Consider the following 19,053-nt stretch of genomic DNA (forward strand, 5'->3'; position numbering starts at 1 on the left):
TATATGCTATGTTTTCTACTGACAGTCTTCTAGAGGGTGGTATGAATTATGTAGTAGTTGATCAGGGACTGAAAATCATTATCTGCAAAATTAGGCCCTTCTTTAAATATAGACTGTGCCTTATTTACATGAAAATAATGGGTCGTCAGAAGGTAAAAGAAAATCTATTTGAGACATTAAAATACACCACTTGAAAAGCCTCATTTTTTAATGAAGGTAGAAATTACATTCAGCATTCAGTGTGTCCTAGGGTATGTGGACATAGTCAACTAAGGTATAAAACTCTTGAGTACTCTTGGATGGCTGATACCATTGCATTTCAATGTGTATTGTTGATTTTGTTTGGTAGATGACTTCTATAACAGTGATGGTCATATATCTAGCAAGCACAAGAATGCTACTATAGCAAGAAGGGGCTCAGAGAAAGTATAAGAACACTGGGTCTCTCCCAATAACATGGGAAACAGAAATGTGTTACATCATGGAAATGATGTTAGATTTCAATAGAGTACCGTTTGTTTAAATCAAGGACCATGATGTTTGATATTGTTATTGTCATGGCTCTCTGTCTTAGAAAGTTTCTATACTTAGGCCTTACATCCCTGGTTGAAATCTTTTTCAGCCTTTGGATCTGGCCAGTACCATTCATAGGAATGGTATGTTACTGTGGCCAGAATAATCACCATTGTGAAATCTTGCTGTGTTTCTTAAACATTGCTCATTACATGTGTATGTTTTTCTCATATAGCATCACATCTTCCCCCTTCAGATAGATTTGCATCTGTTTATTTCTTGCCTCTTTCAGGTGAAACAGTGTGGTGGGATGTTTCATTTGTTCATTTAAAATACTTACTAAAATGGTCCCACGGAAGGAGTGGTGAACAAAGCACTTTGCAAGCAAGACAGTCCTTTGTGTAGTGATCCACAGAGCTCAAAGAACTTCTTCCTTAAAAACTGTTACGAAAATTGTTATGAAAACCTCCCAATCTAGTCAAGCTTAGAAAGTCAGCATCTGAAAGAATCTCTTACTCCCCTACCCGCTGATTACTCTTCACCAGTCAGCACTCCCAGGATCACAGTCTACTTTTCTATGGTGCATTTATTCACAGTGCTGGTATTGGCAGAAGCAGAGAAAGTATCCTTCATCCACTTGGCCCTCATCGCATTGTCAGAAATGCAAGTGGATTCTGATTAATGCACCAGGGTAACCTGTAATCCTTTAGTGGAATCTGAAACTAAGAATTGTATGGAGCATACATTCAGGCTGTGAGAGACAGTTAATATCACAACGGTCTTTTTTGTGTCAAAATAAATGTATTTAATGGACTGGAAATGGCTTTCTACAACTAACACACTTAGACAAAATACACACATAGAATCAAGTTACACGCCACACAGGTTTTTGGTGTATGTCTAGCTGTGTTTATTTAAGGTTTTCAGATAAGCTTTGGTCCTGTATCAGAAAGAAACCAAATTTCTAAATTCTAACTTTCATACCTGTTTCTTTTATGCCTCTGAGCATAGAGGCCCCTTGACTTTATAGGTGGTATTGGTACAGCATTCAGAGCATCAGTTGAAAGATGTGTATCTAATGACGTTTGGCTCATTTTAGACCAGTTGCTTTCAGGCAGGGTATGCTATATAGGAGTCGATGGGTCAAAAAAAGTATCTTTAAAGGGCTGTGCTGTGGAGGGGCAGAAGGAAGGGATGGCCAAGGAGGGCAGAATTCTAGGATACCTCTTTATATTCTTAACACCCCACACTAGCTCACAATCACACCCAAAAGATTAAAATCATTAAACTAAGCAAGCACAAGAATGGTTTCCTTCTTGAACATATATCTCTTAGCAGTATAGATAGTTTCTTCAGCACAAAAGACTTTTTCTTTTGTCATGCTGCTTTAAGTAAAGTTCCATTATAACTGTCTCCATATGATAGGGCTATACAAATGAAAAAATATCTTTGGTTTTAATACTTCTTGAAGTAAATGAACCACAAACTAGGACTTGAAGATCTTTCTCTTTGCCTAGTTTGGACTGTGGTGATATATTTATGTGTAATAGGATTTAACTAGCATTTCTAGGAACTGGAATTTATTTACTGTAAGCAATGAAACACAACCTAAATTCAGACCTCTAAAGACTAGACTTGAAAGTAAAATCTTTGCCCTTTCTGCTATGTATACTGGTTAACTAGCCTTTGTGATATTTACAAAGTCACACTAGTTTTACACTTTCAAAGTTGAATTCTTTAATTGTTCTTTGGTATTTTAATTTGGGTAAATGGCCAGCAAGAGGTGTGTTAGCTGAACTACAGTATTGAGCTTTGCTTTAGGCTTCATTTCCTATAGATTCACAACCATAATTTTCTATATTCTTTATATCAAGGATATTACTCTAATCCAGCAGCCCAACACAGGAAGCATTATAAAGCACTATAATTTAAAAAGATAATTTGGAGCTTTTTAAGTTGCCTACATGCAGCTTGGTATTTGTGTATGTATATGTATTCAGTTTGTCTATTTGTATGGCTGATACATGATAGACACTTATTATTTGATAAAATAAGTGAAAGAATTATACCCCATTACCCTGTTTCTTCGCATTGCTAATAGGATGCAAATACTTGGAGTAGGATGTTGTTTCATAACTTACTCTACTTCTTTAATGTGGAATCAGTCTTACATTTGTATGGTAACTCTCAAATTACTTGAGACATTTTCACCTCAGTCACCATTATTAACTGGTGTCTCCAAACTGTCTTATGTCTGGATTTAACCATAGCAAACTCCACAAAACACCTAGTTGTTGTGTGTCTTCTTTTGTTAATGAGGACTGCCCCTGCAGCTCCATAGTGATGATTTAACTTAATAGATTAACTCACTGGATCATCAAAGGCCTTCTGACTTATTTGTTAGCAAGTAGCTCACTTAATGCTAATGATAATAGCTGATGTGTTTACTGAGTACCTAATAGGTGTCAGGTACTGTTCTAAGAACTTTCCTGATATTATTTCATTTAATCTTCACAGCAAACCTTTGGGATAAGGTTATCCCCATTTTACAGGTATGGAAACTAAAGATCAGTGGTTTCCAGGACATGTCTGTGAGTTAATGAGTGGTCAGGTGGCCTAACTCCAGAGCTGGTGTTTTTTTGGAATTTATATACATTAACGTTGTGCAGCCATCACCACCATCCATCTCCATAACTTTTCATCTTCCCCAACAGAAACTCTATCCATTGCCTCTCCCCACAGCCCTTAGTAACTACCATTCTACTTTCTGTTTATATGAGTTTGACTAGGAACCTTATATAAGTAGAATCTAAGGACCTCATATAAGTGAAATCATATAGAACATTTGTTCTTTTGTGACTAGTGTCTTTAAGATTCATCCATATTATATAGCATGTGTCAAATTCTCCTTCCTTTTTAAGGCTGAATAACATTCCATTGTATGTATATACTACATTTTGTTTATCCGTTCATCCATCAGTGGATACTTGGGTTGTTTCCACCTTTTGGCTGTTGTGGATAATGCTGATATGAACATGAGTGTAAGGATATCTGTTCAAGTCCCTGCTTTAACTTCTTTTGGGTATATATCCAGAGTGGAATTGCTGGATCATATGGCAGTTCTATATTTAATTTTTTGAGGTGCTCCATACCATTTTATATTCCCACCAGCCATGCATAATAAGCGTACTAATTTCTCCACATCCTCGCCAATACTTAATTAGTTTCTGTGTTGTTTTTTTCAATAGGATAGCCGTCCTAACAGGTATGAAGTCAAAGCTTTTGTCTTAACTGCTATATATATTCTTCTTCAAGCCAATCAAAGGGAGAGATGAGTTTGCCCTTCACATGGTTTCCCTGTTCTTGGAGCATCTGTTATCTTTCTTTGATATAACCAAAGCAGAAAATTAAGGAAAGAAAAAATATTTTTATAAACCCTGATATCCCCAAAAGCTGTAAGTTCTATTCAGTTCATTCTGATTCAATTAAATCTGTCAGGTAATTCTGGCTTTACCTTCATAATACATTCAGAATCCAGTCATTCCTTACTGCCATCACTGCTACTATTCCAGTCCAAGCTAAAACTTTATCTCCCTCCAGGATCATTTTAAATTAGCCTCCTAACTGGTCTTGTTGCTTCTACCTTTGTGAGTCTTCAGTCTGTTCCCAACACTGCAGCCAGCGTAATTCTTGTTAATGTAAGTCAGACGTTATCACTGCCCAAACTCTACAATGGCTAAAAACCAAAGTCACTGCAGTGGTGTGCTTGCACCCCTTTTCACTGTGCTATCACCACACTGGGCTCTTCATTGTCATGCTGCAGACACACTTCTTTCTGAGGCCTTTGCATTGACCATCAATAGCCGCGTGTCTCACTCCCTCACCTCCTTCAAGTCTTTACTCAAACACCATCTTCCTAGTGAAGCCTATTCTGCCCCCTATTAAAAATTGCAATTCCTACCTACACCCACCACCTTGCACTTCTTTCCTTATATTGCTCTTTTTTCTTCATAGCACTTAGCACCTTCTAACATACCATATAATTTACTTATTCATTTAGTCTGTTTTCCCCACTAAAAGATAAAGCTCCATGAGAGAAATTTTTTTGTTCACTGAGATGTCCCCAAAATAATGCGTGGCATACTGTAGGCGCTCAGTAAATTTTTGTTGAATAATATTTTGAGTTGTTGAATAAATAAGTTTGTCAGCCCCTTCTCAGCATTAGGATACCAAGACAACTGAGGTCCTTGCCCTTACCAAGCTATACATGTAGTTGGGGAATGGGAGCCAGGGAATGGAGTTCAAGAAAAACAGGATATGGTAAATATCCACTCTGTTCTTTTTATTGTTTTGTGGGCGGCAGATACTATGGAGAGTTTTTCCTGGAAAGGCATTTCTAATTTCATTTGCATATAATGTCTCCTTTCCCACCCCACCTGCCCTCTTCTTCCCTGACAGTCTGGGCTCACAAATGTCTTTTCCCATAAATCCTGATCCCTTTCTTAGATTGTCACCCCATAGGCTACATTTAGCCCACAAGTAAGTTCTGCTTGACTTGCCTGATGTTGCATTGGTTATTTGGTTTTGTGTTTTTATTCTTTTGTTTTACATAGTGCTTCTTAAAATAAGAATTCAGATATTTCAGATGAAAATTTGGATTTCTAACTTCTTTTGAAAAACCAGAAGTTCTGATAACATTAGGCCTGCATTCTCACATGGCAGCTGATTGATGGAGTTGAGTGGCTGTGGTCCCTGTCATATCAGGCATATCAGATCATACCTTTGATCTGATAACATATTTTTTCATTCATTTTATCTGCCTAGCCCCTGCAGGGATCTGACCTTATAGCCTCTTTATTAACCATAATGCTTTGAATAAAATGTAACCCGCATTTTTTAGAGCTAGAAGTTAACTTCCATACAGCTCAGGGAACATTTAATCGCTTTTTTTTGTTAAGTGAACTAGTATAGTATTGTTGATGTTGGCCAAATAAGGCAACAATTTGAAGACAAAAGTCTTGAAATATAATTCAGCTTTGATGCATATGTTCATATACTTATATCTTTTTAGTATGTCTTAATGCTTTTGTCTCCAGGCCCATAGCTGCTGTCAGTTCATATAATGGCCTTATATAATACAGAATTCTCAATGAAATATCACACATATACACAGATACAAGTTCAGATACTTCTTGTCACCTAACTGGAAGACACATAATCACAGGATTAGAGTGCTACAAAGATGGAGGAGGGGAGCAGAGACATGGTGGGAAAAATTATGATAAATATAATATTACCCAATAAAATATCCACCAGTTAGTGTACTTAAAGCATCTTAGGAGTCAGAGCCTTGGAACAAAAAACCGGTCCCATAATTTCAGTGTTAAGATCCTGAAACCTGGAAAAGTTAAGACTCAGACAATGTACTGTTTGAGGTTATAAAGGTGGCAAGTGTTTGTCCAACCAAAAACTCATCTATTTTATGAAACCTCACTCCATTGTTGTGGTGGTGACTACTATTTGCTTTCTCTTCCTCTGGATAGGGAAACTACATGAGATTGGTTTGAAGTGGGGAGCATGAGGGGAGATAGTATCCAAGCCTGCCTCCTGCCCCCAGCACAACTGGCATTTTACCTGTAAGAGAATGGCATAGTCCAGTGTCCCAATTTTTGTTTTCTGTGGCATTGTTTACATTCTTCTAGTACCAGGAGAAAAAAAATGTGTCTTTAAAGGAAAAAAATGAAACCTGAATCCTTGGAGTGACTTTGAGGATTTGGAATGTTTTACTGCATTGGTAAAGGATGGTAAGTTCTTACTCTGTAAGAGTGAATTTCTGGCTGCTACTTTTATGCTCAGTGAACAAAGAATTTTGTGACTATAGTAGCTAATTTCAGAGCAAGCCATTAAATCATTTTAGCAGCAGCAAAACTTGAGGTCAGCTTATGGAAAAGAGATATCATGTCCACTAAGCCCTTAAGAGAACCAAGAAAAGAATCAGATGTGCCAGTCCAGGAATTCATGTCCTGACTTTGTGTGCTGTTGTATCCACAATACACAAAGCTGACCAGTATGTCCTCCTGAGACTTATTTTTTCCCCTGAGGCACATGATGGCTTGTGCTAATGTCATTATATTCTAAAACTATCTGTAGATCTGATTTTTTAAGTCACCCTTCCATTGAACTTGAGGAGAGAAGCCTTCTCTCAAGGGACAAATGAGCGTAATCTACATAGTTAACATATCTACTACCTTCCCTTATGCTTTCTTCTAAGGCCCTATTTCCTTTGTCTGCTTGGGAAGTGGTATGTGCCTATAATAAGCACCTTTACTTATTTATAAGACTAGTTTTTCTAATTTAGCAGGCAGCAGAAAAGAAACCAGTGAAAATATATACCATTGTTATATGCCTAAGCAAATAACAGATGGATAGTGGAACTGAATTTTCAGTATGGCATCTAGATACTTCTTGAAAGCCCTGTAGTTCTCAGAAGCCTTGTCTGGGTCCTCTTTGTTCTTGACTTCTGGGAAATGTGATGACCCCATTTAGCGTTTTTGTTAATGGTCACTAACTCAGAGGCCTTTTTCTCTTCTCTTATGAGCACCTGAAAAAAAAAAAAAAAAAAGGAGAGGGGCTAGTGGCACACAATGAGTATCTCAAGTAGGTACTGTAGCCCAGTGGTTCTTAACCTCATTGTGTATCACAATCACCTGGGGGGGTTAAAAAAAAAAAAACAAAAACAGATATAGTTGATATCCAGTGAGACCCAGGCCTCTTCACTATCAAGTTTCTCAAGTGATTCGAATGTACAGCCAAGGCTCAGAATCACTGACAAGCCTGTGGGTTTTCACACTATTTCCCCAGAGTTCCTGAAAGTGCCTTTTAGGGGGTACCTTAAGAGGAAGCAAGTGAGTGCGGACAAACAGAAGGGTTCTGGGCTCTCACTCCTGGCCTCTTCTGCCTGGGCAGTTCCACTTTTGTCTATTTCATAAATTAGCTTTCTGTGTAGATTTCATCTGTTAAAATAAGAAGGGTGCGGGGTTCCTTGCTTTGAAGGAAAAAAGTTTTTTAACCATGGCTCTAGACAAAGATCTTATGCAAGAATGGCAAAACATGTTTTAGATCCAGTTCCTAAGGATGGTGAGCACTGAGTCCTTCCACAGGAATCTGTGTGTCAGGTAGCCACTGAGGAATGTAGAAAAAGAAATCTTTTAGTAACAGGTAATAGTACCCAGTGACCTAGCCTTTGCTCCAAGTAAGAGAAGCCCTGCTCAGTAAAGAAAGTTAACTTGTCCAAGTAAAGGTCTTAAGCAGGGCAGGCAAGCTAGCCACCAGAGGATCTAATTGATTGCAGTGTCTTAGTTTGGGCTCACATGATTCTTTCCCCCCATTTAGGCTAGTGCTGTTCTCCATTTTACCCCAGTGCTCACACTCTACATTATTTATACTTGATCAGTTCACTCACTTGCTTATCCTTAAGGCCTGGCCCCTGAAAGTATGTGTTTGTAGACCCTAGAAAGTAATTTATTGGCAATTTGCTGTTTGCAGAGATATTTCATTTGATCATTAAAAACATACTGTCTGTACTTGGCTGGTAGAAAATGCTATAACCTCTTGTCTGCTTCCCTAGAAAGCTGTTTAAACTATAGATATTTAGCAGCCATTGAAAGAATTATCTTTTATTTCACCTCTTCAAAAAAAAAAATGTGGCTTTTATCTGAGAGGATAGCTTGGTTTGATATTAGAACTTCATACAAAGTTTATGGAATGTATTAATTTTAAGTACTTTATTAAATCTGTTTCCAGAAAGCCAGATGGTATACCTGTCTCTTGGTAGACTAGATTTCATTCATTTTTTAATCTAGGTTAGATCAAATCTAAAATTGTTCTTCTGCTTTATCTTCTATTATTTAAACACTCATTGCCTTCTGTGGTCTCACTAACGGACTAATTTCCTGAGATTATAAATTGGCATGCTTTCATTTTCAGATTCCAGCCTCTCTGTCATCATTTTTCCAATTTTTTTTGACATATTTGTTTTTATGCTGTATCACAAAATAGATTTCTCCTTCTCTGAAATCATTTGTCCCTTATATAATTAATTAAGCTGTGCATCCAAAGATATTTATCCTAACGGCACCAAATTTCTTATTTTTAAAAAGCAGCCATGCCTTTAAAAAAAAAAAAAAAAGTTGGCAAGTTAGCTGTCACCCATTTCCCAAAGCAAACTAGTAGGAAAAGTCAATTTTTAAAAAATACCTATAGCAGTTCTATACCATAAAATTGCTATTGCCAATTTTTTGGCTATTATACTCTTTCTTATTGTAACTTACAACTTGGACCAGAAAAGTATAGAAAGAGCATAATTTGAAAACATACAGCATAACTTTTTTTTCTTTTTGTAGCATTAATCTTATCACTGGTCATTTAGAGGAACCAATGCCAAACCCCATAGATGAAATGACAGAAGAACAAAAAGAATATGAAGCCATGAAACTTGTCAACATGCTTGATAAACTTTCCAGGTATTGTATTCCCATACATTTTCTGCTTGGTTTCTAAAAGTGTTCTATTTCTTTGTCTCTCTCACTGAGAGTTACCATAGAACAGCAACTCTGGAAATCCATGTTGATTGGAACAGGATGGCCCAGGCAGCAGTAGTTCAGATCTCTCTTGGCTACCATGGTTCTTCTACATGTGCCGCTTATGGATGTGCATTCTTAAACATTTAAACTCTCAAACCTAAGATAGTAACTACTGTGATATTTAACCAACTAACCTCCCTGTCTTCAAAAAGATGCTGTGAATTAGGTTCAGTGATTTTGCTGCTTCTTGTATTTTTTTTGTTTTAGTCTGTTTTGGTTTTTGTTCCAAATCATGATGCTTTCTTGTTCTTTTTTTTTTTTTTCCTTCATTTTTGATGTGCAAGTTTGCAATTCTATCTTTTTTGGGTTGCTTCTGAAACCAAGAATTCCAAAATGTCATGCACCCAGTAGGAAAAAGTGAAAAGGAATAGCTCAAATGAAGGGTTTTTTTTGATAGCAAGCACTTGTATTAATTAGAGATTATAAAAACAATTTTCCCTTCCCTTCTTGCTTCACACCTCCTCCTCCTCTGAAAATAGCCAGTTTTGAAAATAATTAAGTCAAATACATACTAATAAGCAACCAGTCATCTTGGAGGAGTTATTAGAAAATATTAATTCCTTTCACACTTGCCTGAATTCCTCTATTTTCCAGTCATACATTGAGTCACTGTCTCCTTTAAGCCATCTTGAGTGAATGCTTCTGTGTGTTGGTGGCAGCTGCCACCAAATAGGTGAATTTCTTCTGGTCATCTCCTTTTTCACAACAGCTATGAAAAGGCTAGTGTCCCTCAGTCAAGAGAAGTAGCAATGGGAATGGGAAAGTCAGAATGCCAACCATTAAAGGGAAAGGTGTATAAAGCAACAAGCACAGGCCAAGAGTACAGCAGGAAGCTTAGAGTAGAAATGTTCAAAAACAAGAAGAGGCTGACATGGGAGTGTGACAAGTTAGGGTATTTAGACACTCTACAAAATCTAAGTTTTCAAATGATGCTGGCAAAGTGGTAAAGTTATGTAGAAGTAAGTAGCTTCATTATCTACAAAGCTAGTATGACTAGAATTTAGCTGACTTCCAGCTAGTCCTTTTGAATTTTCATCCTTTTCCCAAGAATATTAGAATTTACAGCTAGCCAACTATGCTCACAATCTTCAAAAGACATTGTTACTTGTTATATACAGGCTGACCTGTAGGAGGCAGAATAACAAGTTCTGAATGAATATATAAAAATAAGATTTGTACTTCCAAAAGGACCTGATATGGCTAATGAAACACAGTGGTGTAAGTACAGCAGTTAGGATGAGAACAAACAGAGTCCATCTGGTAGAAGCTAGGGTGGGAAATGTTAACAAGGACCTAAGTGGAGCATCTATTAGTGTGAAGACAATGAACCAGTTGGGTTGCATAAATTTCATTTTCATAAATTTCATTTCAATAATATGAATTCTTAAAAGACAACATAGATGCTATCCAGCTGGCCCATAAACCCTGGATGAGTAAACACCCAGCCTGTGCCCACGACTCAATCTGAAGGTGGTACTGACTTTCACATATATAATGCAAAGCAAATATGGCTTGTGTTGGCTTTGATAGTACCAGTTTCACCATGAAAGTTGAAGCTAAAGGCAACTGTGAGAATAGTCTTAAATCAAAGAGACTTTTTTCATGATGCGTAGTGGGTTTTTTACATTGTTCGCCTTTGTGTGCTTTCTAACACTCGCTCTGACTAATAACAATCAATGACAAAACTGTATGGAGATCAGCAGTGGGCATTCCAAAGCAGGAATGCAAAGAATGAAGCCATTCTTTATGTGTCTCATGTGTTTGTCTTAAGATTCTTCTCTCTCTTCACTGTTGTTTTGGGTTTTGTTTGTTTGTTTTTTTTTTTTTTTTGAGGTTAAAAAAAAAGATGCCATAAAGCCAAAGTAGACTAAATTTAGTACAATTCAGGGAACATTTTTAAGCAGCAACTCTGTGCAAGGCACTGTGCTAGGAAGATGAGGGAGATTCAGAAGTGAATGTGACAGCCTCTGCCTTTGGAAAAGTCACATTTTAGCGCAGGATATGGCTGTAATCTATTACTGAATACAAGGTAGAAGGAAGTAATGACAAAATAAGGTCTTTGTTGAACTGTGCGCACCCAGGAAAAGGAGCAGTTCATTCTGTCGGGATGAATCAGGGACTGTTTCACAGGGAAGGTAGCATTCATTGCTGATCCATGAAGTTTAAGAGGTACTGAATTGACAAATGGAGAAATGACCATTCATTCCAGGTAGAGGGAAATTTACTCTTGTTAATATGATAAATCTGTGTTATGCACATACTTCATCTTTCTTCCAAAGAGCTCAAGTTATTTTATCATTTGATCAGTATGTTATTAGATTTATCATTGGAGGAAACAAGGCCCAAAGAATTGCCCCAAACATTTCCAAGCTAATGACTGGTGAAAATCCATTTCCCTTCACAGTTTACAAACACTTTCACAATTACTGTCTTTCTAGCTAAAGTGAGACTAAGAACTTCATTTTCTAGAACTCAAGACCTTTGCTCTGTCCACTGTGCTACTGTGTCTGTCTGTTAGAGTCAGTGTTTGTGAGAACACTTCCTAATCATCCTCTTCAGCAATGTGTTATTGATTAGTTCCCTCAACTGTCACTCTAAGGATGTTCTGCATCCCACCAGGTCTTACTGTGCTAAGAGAGTACTGTAGCTTGTAGCTTTGTCTGATTAACTTTCTTTTCTAAAAATGAAATCATTTTCTCCTGGGCCTGAATTGAAAGGCATGCAAGTAAAGGATAGCATTGGAGGTGATGTGGCCAATGAATGGACGCTAGACACTTCCTTTTTTCCATCCGTAGGAGAGCAGATGTGAAGGACCTGCACCAGGATGGTGGTTAGCAACAGTGGCCCGTGCCAAAGCATTTACCAAAGTGATGACTAAGGTTGGTCATGCCAAGTACTGTTACTGAGCCTGGTGTAGGGTACAGATGTTATTTACCACCAAAACTGTAAAACCATCAGTGCAAAGATTAAAATTACATTTCGATGTTGCCTCCATGCTAGACATAGCCACTGCCTCAAGTTGCTCACCACTTGAGCAGCTTTATCTCAGCTAAATTTCCAAGGACACTAGATAGATTAGTGCTCAGGTATTTTTTTTCCATTGACTACTAACTGACAGTAGTATTCCAAGTGATTTCTTTTTTTTTTAGTATAAGGATTGTATTTGTGACAGATGTAGGTAAGGGAATTGGCAGTGGACCTGGAGGTCTTAAGAGTCTGAGAATAACCTGAACCCTATAAATCCCATCATGTCTAGCTAGTACAGTGCCTTGTACCCTATGGTTTCCCCAGCATGTGATAATGAAATAATGAACACGGTTGATTTCCCAAATTGGTTAATTTTTTGCTCAATAAAATAGCCTACATGGTTTAAAGACTTTAAAGTATATTCCTGTCAGTTCCATTTCTTGGCCAGATATCATGAAATTCAGATCTGGAAAGGCATTCCATAAGATACTTTGGCCCATGACTGGCTAATTTAAATACTGGGGTACATAATTCCTTTAATATAGAAATAATTATAATATTTATCAGACATAAGCATTAAGCCCTGAAGCATGAGATTATAGAAAGCTTCATTTGACATTTTTAATATGAAAACAGGTGGAAAAGGGGATGAAATTTGCCTGCCTCTCCATCTCCCCTTTCCTTTTCTGAATTGGAAAATAAGCCACTGCAACTTAAGCAGGAGATTAGAATGAGGATTGTGTATTGTGTGTGGTTAAGCAAGTCCAGTGTGGCTAATACAATTGCATTCACCTTAGCTACAGCACACAACTGACATGTAATAATGCAGCCTCCTCCACAGAAGGGGAGAGACAATTGATTGGCTTAAGCCTAAACTAACCAAGGGAAATAATATTTCAAGTTTCAGTTTTGTTTTGCCTTTCTAATCCCCTTTACTTTCTTAATTAGGACCAGGACTAATTAATCTTCTACCCTACCCTTACCCCATCACAGTTTAACAAGGTGCATTGCCTTTTTGCTTATATATTCTACTACCAAAATCTTCTAAAATTTACATTTATATAGATAATTGTTTTCCATTGCTTCCTTTTATCTACTCCTTATCCTATATATATACATATACATATATATATATATATATATTCTTTTTTTTTTTTTTTTGCCAGCCATTGTGTAGTATTTGGGACATGGCTTTCTTAATAAATGCAAGTACCAAATACAGGAATAGTTCCCCTTTAATCTAAAGATGATTTTTGAACTTATTAAAGTTGGGACAGGTAATTTATGACTGAAAGTCATAATTATATAATTTTTTCCTTATAACTAAATTACTTTACTCCGCTTACAAAAATAACTTTTGATTATACCAACCTTTATGATTAGTTAGTCAAAGAAATGTTTTTCAGATACATTTCAGAAATAGATCCAATTTTTACAGTATTGTGAGATACATTATAGGTACGAAAATGTAAAGATCTTAAAATTGTTTACATCAGAAAATCCTTTAGATCCACACTGTCCAGTATGGTAACCACTAGCCATATATGCCTACTGAACACTTGAAATGGGGGTAGTCTGAATTGGGATATCCTGTAACTGTTAAGTACTTAGACTTTAAAAGATTCAGTACAAAAAGAGAATGTAAAATATCTCAGTTGTTTAATATGGATTTTATGTTGAAATAATATTTAATATATTGGGTTAAACAGATTATATTAAAATTAATTTTATCTTTTTCAATGTGGCTACTAGAACATTTTAAGATTACAAATAGCTTACATCATATTTCTGTTAGTGTTGTTCTATGTCATTAAAATGCACTGCATGGTTGCTTGGAAGTGCAATTAAGGGATCTTGGATCCAGTTAAACTAAAATACCCTTGAAGTGGTAGGGGTGAATTATTTTGAGAAACTTAGTATTGTGTATCTTCAGGTTATAGAGGGCCCTTCCACTAGCGAGACACCTCTAAGTAGGATGTCATATGACCTTTGGACTGCCTACTAGTAGTCATTGTCCTTTAACTCTGTAGTAGGAATGACTACTATGAACTCTTGGTTTAAGCACTAGCTGAAATGACTTCTGTCTGTTAGACAGACATCAAATAAGAATAATCTCCACTGACTCTATGCTCTCAGTCACCTTCCTCTAACTTTTAAGTCTTTCTAACTGGGAAGAGCATGGAAGAACTTCCATTTCTATTTTACTTAGTGTCAGTTAGCAAAATGAATATTAAGAGGTCAGCCTGCCAATTTTGGACAACAGGACAGAAAAGTTCTATAGAGAAATTACAAAAAAATAACACCTTCCCTTAAGGATAAAACTGAATTTTATTTTTTTTAGCACTATATCTAACCTTTTTCTCTATATTTTCTTATCCAAACTGTATGTGATGTAGGTAGCAAATTTTTAGAAGCTTTGCATGTGATCTTCTAACAGAAATGAGAATAATAAAAGGCTAGTATTTATATAGTGCTTTAAAGTTTAAACAGTACTTCAATATATATTTCTCCACTGATTGTTAAAACAGCCCTATGAATTAGATTAGGCAAGGGATATTCTACTAAAGAGTAAATGGGAACAGTGATTGACTGAACCAAGATCAGGCATCTGGTTAATGACATAGCCGAGATTCAGTTCTTAGTCTTCAGATTCCAGATCTTACGTTATTTTGAAAAATTACTAATAGCTCTCAAATTTATCAGCGTGATTTTTAATAAGATGCTCAAAATTTTAAATAAATGCAAAGCACAAAGATAGCATATTTCCCTGAGAGGAAAATTAAGATTTGGAGGACAATCATTCCTGCTTTTTCATTCCATAGTTGATCCCTTCTCAAATATCATGTCAGGTGCTAAATAGCTTGTCTCAAAAACAAACAAAAACAGCTTCCTATGAAGAAAACCAGTAAAATTGCTATGATTCTCTGTTAACATAAAGTCTTTTAATTATTTTGAAAAGAGAATGATTATAGGTATTCTAAAAGGATTCCTTATAGGATTGTTTAGGCCACTCCCAAAGTGGAAGGACACGGTGTGGACAACATGTCATATCCATTTGTCTTGGGAATGATATTGTTATGTTATATATTCTTCCTCCCCAATTGTGCCCAACCCCAAAGCACAATGATGAGGCTGAGGGAGGGATCTCATAATCATTTTTGAAAGATGCAGCTTGAAGACCTTGAATTTGCTATGGAAAAGCTGCCACACACCTCTCCTCCCCACTGGGTTAGAGACTTATTTGAAAGATCAGTAAAAATCAATTAGCACTAAGAAGCCATTATATGAAAGATGAAGGATCAGCAAAGGACACTCTTTCATATTATGTAACTAAACATGTTAACCAATGCCAAAGGTTGTAGTAATTTCTGTGAGAAAAAAGGGTTAAAAACACTTAAGAATATCACAGGTTATTGGGAAATCCACTGTATTCAGTGGAGTATGGACTATTCCAGTGATGCTGAAATCTTCATATAAGTAAGATGCACTCTCAGACTTGGAATTATAGCAGATTACAGAGCTTCATTCTCCAGGCTATAACAGGCTCCATTATAGCAGACATTTTTGGAAAAGCTCTGTTAATTAAAACGCTTTATTTATATACTAATTTTTCATCCTGTCTTTCAAATGTGAAAGGGAATTAAATATGAAATGGCTAATTTAAAATGTCAGGGTTCTTTTTTTCCAAGCCAACCTTACATCAAGAACAGGAATCCCTGTGCCAAAGAAATGGTTCCCAATTATCCATCTTGGGTTTTGTTATACATTGTACAGAAGTCAACAAAACAAGTATGTAACAGAACCTGCCTAAATAGCAACCACCCTCATTAAAAACAGAGAATTAATCAGGGGGTGACTGAAGGAAGCAGTGCCTCATAGGTTCCCTCCTTTTCTTCTTTTCTAATCATAGAACAAAATATGTTACATAAAAGGATCGGAACTATTATGCAGTACTCAATTAGAGGGAGGTGAATAGGTCTCTAACATGCTGTTTTATTAAAAGAGCAGACTGGTGTTTGCATGATTGTTGTTTCATTACAGACCCTGTCATTAATTCCATGTGTCAATACTGCCCTGTAGTACACAGAGCAGACAAGAAAGAAGAGCCCTTGAAAACAAGGGAATGATTTTTGAGTCGTTATCAAGCTAAGTGGCAAGCGGGAAGCTGAAACTCGTATAGGTAAATTCGAAGGGACTCTTGGGAGATCTGCAAGTGGGAAACAAGAATGCATTTTACCAACTGCTTAATTATGTCCTGTTCTTCAACAAGTACACTTGAATTGAATGCTTTGTTTGTACTGCACAAAAACATGTGCTGTGGGCAAGAGTATTCTCTTGTTTCCAGGTCAAGTAAGGTGTTTTATACACATACACATCTGGCCTATTCTGTAATGTGCGATTGGGTATCTTAGTATCTGAGCCCCAATATTGCACTGTCATTTCTGGGGGAAAGATTCACATAGGAACTAGAAGCCTAAAAAGTGGAACCTTCTCTGAGGTTCTGAGAGGCTATATAAGCCCAGGCTTCCCAGAGGACCGTATTTACAGGGAAATGGTGGCTCAGGAAAATGTTTAACTCTATCTGGGGAAAAAAGAAAACAGACCATAAAATTTTAAATATGGTATAAATCCCATAATCTCCCACCCCTAAATCTTTAAGAAAGTATTTTTTGGTTTCCGTTAGCAGTCCCAAGGGTTAGGCTGGGGCAAAATAAGGTTTCCTTTCTTGGACGTGCTTTATCTGTGTCCTCGTGCCTGGCCATGCCCTTATAGATTATGGTTCCTTATCGTTTAGTAAGATCAAATTTCTAAATGATGTTTCGTTCCAGTTGAACATTCTTGGAGGCTTATCTCTTCCCTGGCCAGATGCCTGATCAGATGAGAAGCCCGCCATGATACTGTCACAGTGCCTAGAATGGGCTCTTTATCCAGTAGACATCACTGTACTTTTTGATGATAACGAGGGCAGTCTTAACTTGTGTTAAGGCCTGTGTATAGCATTGAAGGTAAGTATGAAGGAGTTGTTGCTATGTGAATATCTTAATCCTGATGCACATTTCAATATACAGTATCTCCGTTTAACCATTATCTACATATATCTGACACCTAGCCATCCTTTTTAGATGGGACCTTCATAATTTAGGACCAGTAACTCTTCATGAAGTGGCCAGTATATTGAGGGCCATGATTGAATTTAGATCCTTCCTTGACATTGCTTTGATCTACTTTTGGAATCATTCTAATCATTTGCTCATAGTTTTGCAGAAAGAATTTGGTCATGGTGTATGACAGTGACAGGTATATGCTGTGTTTGACTCTTAAGTTTAACATATCTTGATTAGAAACAAAGGCTTAGCAGTATGGAGTTTAGTGCCTTAAAAACTTAGCAGCTTTTTAAGTAGATCAAAATTATTTAGTAGTCTAATAGTAGACTCTTAGAATAGAATCTTAGGGATCATCTTGTCCAACCCCTTCATTTTATAAATGGGAGACTCAAGCCCAGAGAAGGAAATGACTTGCCCAAGGACACCCCACAAGTTAGTGGAAGATCTGAGACTAGAATCTAAATCTACTGGTGCCCCATATGTAAGAAGCCAAGTCTACACCAATTAGTGGTTGGGAATTCCAGGTTGTACAGTACAAAGGGGGCCTTGACTTCTGGACTATTAGAATGTCTGGTGAAATTGACTTATTGGGGACATAATTGCAGTTAAAATAATATGAGAATAATTACTGACAAATGGTTCTCTACCACTCACTGTCCATTTATGCTATGACCCATGTATTATATTCCTTCAATAAACATTTACTGAGAACCTTCTATGTGCCCATCCTGTACCAGATACTGCACATCACAGCCAGATAAGACATGGACCCTGCCCTCAAGTTGCTTACAGTCCAGTAGAGAACGAGAAATCCCTGGAAAGCATTATGCAGAATGCTAATACCTTTCTTAACTGTAAATCTTGGTGATGAAAATGAGTCTTCCATCCAAAGATCTAGCTTTTCTCTTGGTCAGGGTTTGTTTATTAGGAGTCCCATAAAACACCATACCTTTTCTTTCTGTCAAAGTGTAAGATAAGATCAACTGCAACTATATTTAATTCATAAACACTTATTGAGGATCTCCTATCTGCAAGGCACTGTGCTAGACACATAGGGATATGGAAACAAATAAAGCATAAAACATTTTCTTATTAATATGCCAGAGCAATGTTTTTTCATAGCTTTCAACCTTTGTAATGAGAATCATTTTTAATAAATACATTCTTACATGGATCCTTGAAATAGGAGACAAAAAATACCTCTGTACTATAATCGAGACTTGTCAGCCTAGGATTTCAAATGCTCCATCCAAATCCTCTTTTGTACCCCGTATCTGTTTTGAGCTTTCTTTTTCCTTTACCTCAGCCACGCCAGCCTGCTTGCCAATCCCTGCACAAAACTAACTCTTGCTTCTGTGCCTTTGCTTGACTAATCTTCTGCTTCTGGGATGCCTTTCTGCCCATGAATCCATGTCCATCACTGCCATTACAGGCTGGCCCTGAATCCATCTCCTGCCAGGAGCCTGTGGTCAGCATCCCCATCTCCTCTGTGTCCCTCCCACATGTACATAGCCCATATGACTGGTGGAGTATCAGTTCTGTGGTATTCATTAATGCTTCCTATTCTCTGTCCACATCTTGCTGATCTAGATATAACAAATCTTGTTAAATGAAACAGTCTAGTATAACCAGGTCATTTATCAGACCTTTTAGGAGTGAGTCTCTATATCAAAGACTTCATTTTGGTATTTGTGGGCTGTTAGTTATAAGATAGGAAGATCAGAATCGTTAAGATGGGGGTTTGAAAAGTAAGCCTGGGGTCCGTAAGAAAAAATGGTCACATATCTGTAAGTGATCCTCTCTCCTAATCCCAGACAGGATGAGAA

General features: G+C 37.0%; 1 protein-coding gene across 5 annotated transcripts in view; it reads left to right on the forward strand.

Annotated features, from left to right (window-relative positions):
* The window catches only part of RIC8B (RIC8 guanine nucleotide exchange factor B), a 97,526-nt gene that overhangs the window by 73,069 nt on the left and 5,404 nt on the right, over positions 1–19,053 (forward strand). Inside the window, exons 9-12 of one of the 5 annotated variants that reach the window (XR_838418.3) lie at positions 8,916–9,035; positions 11,951–12,034; positions 16,164–16,302; positions 16,952–17,128. The exons of 1 other annotated variant lie outside the window; for it this stretch is intronic. Coding sequence is in view for 1 of the 4 variants with exons in the window: in XM_010996459.3 (XP_010994761.1) it covers positions 8,916–9,035 (120 nt within the window). In the remaining 3 variants the exon portion in view is untranslated. Of the gene's footprint in view, positions 1–8,915; positions 9,036–11,950; positions 16,303–16,951; positions 17,129–19,053 lie in introns of all 5 variants that reach the window. 3 more of the 5 variants (XR_010383200.1, XR_838419.3, XM_010996459.3) reach the window with 3 other exon arrangements.

This window comes from Camelus dromedarius, chromosome 11 (assembly GCF_036321535.1).
Source record: "Camelus dromedarius isolate mCamDro1 chromosome 11, mCamDro1.pat, whole genome shotgun sequence".
Classification (NCBI taxonomy): Eukaryota; Metazoa; Chordata; class Mammalia; order Artiodactyla; family Camelidae; genus Camelus; species Camelus dromedarius.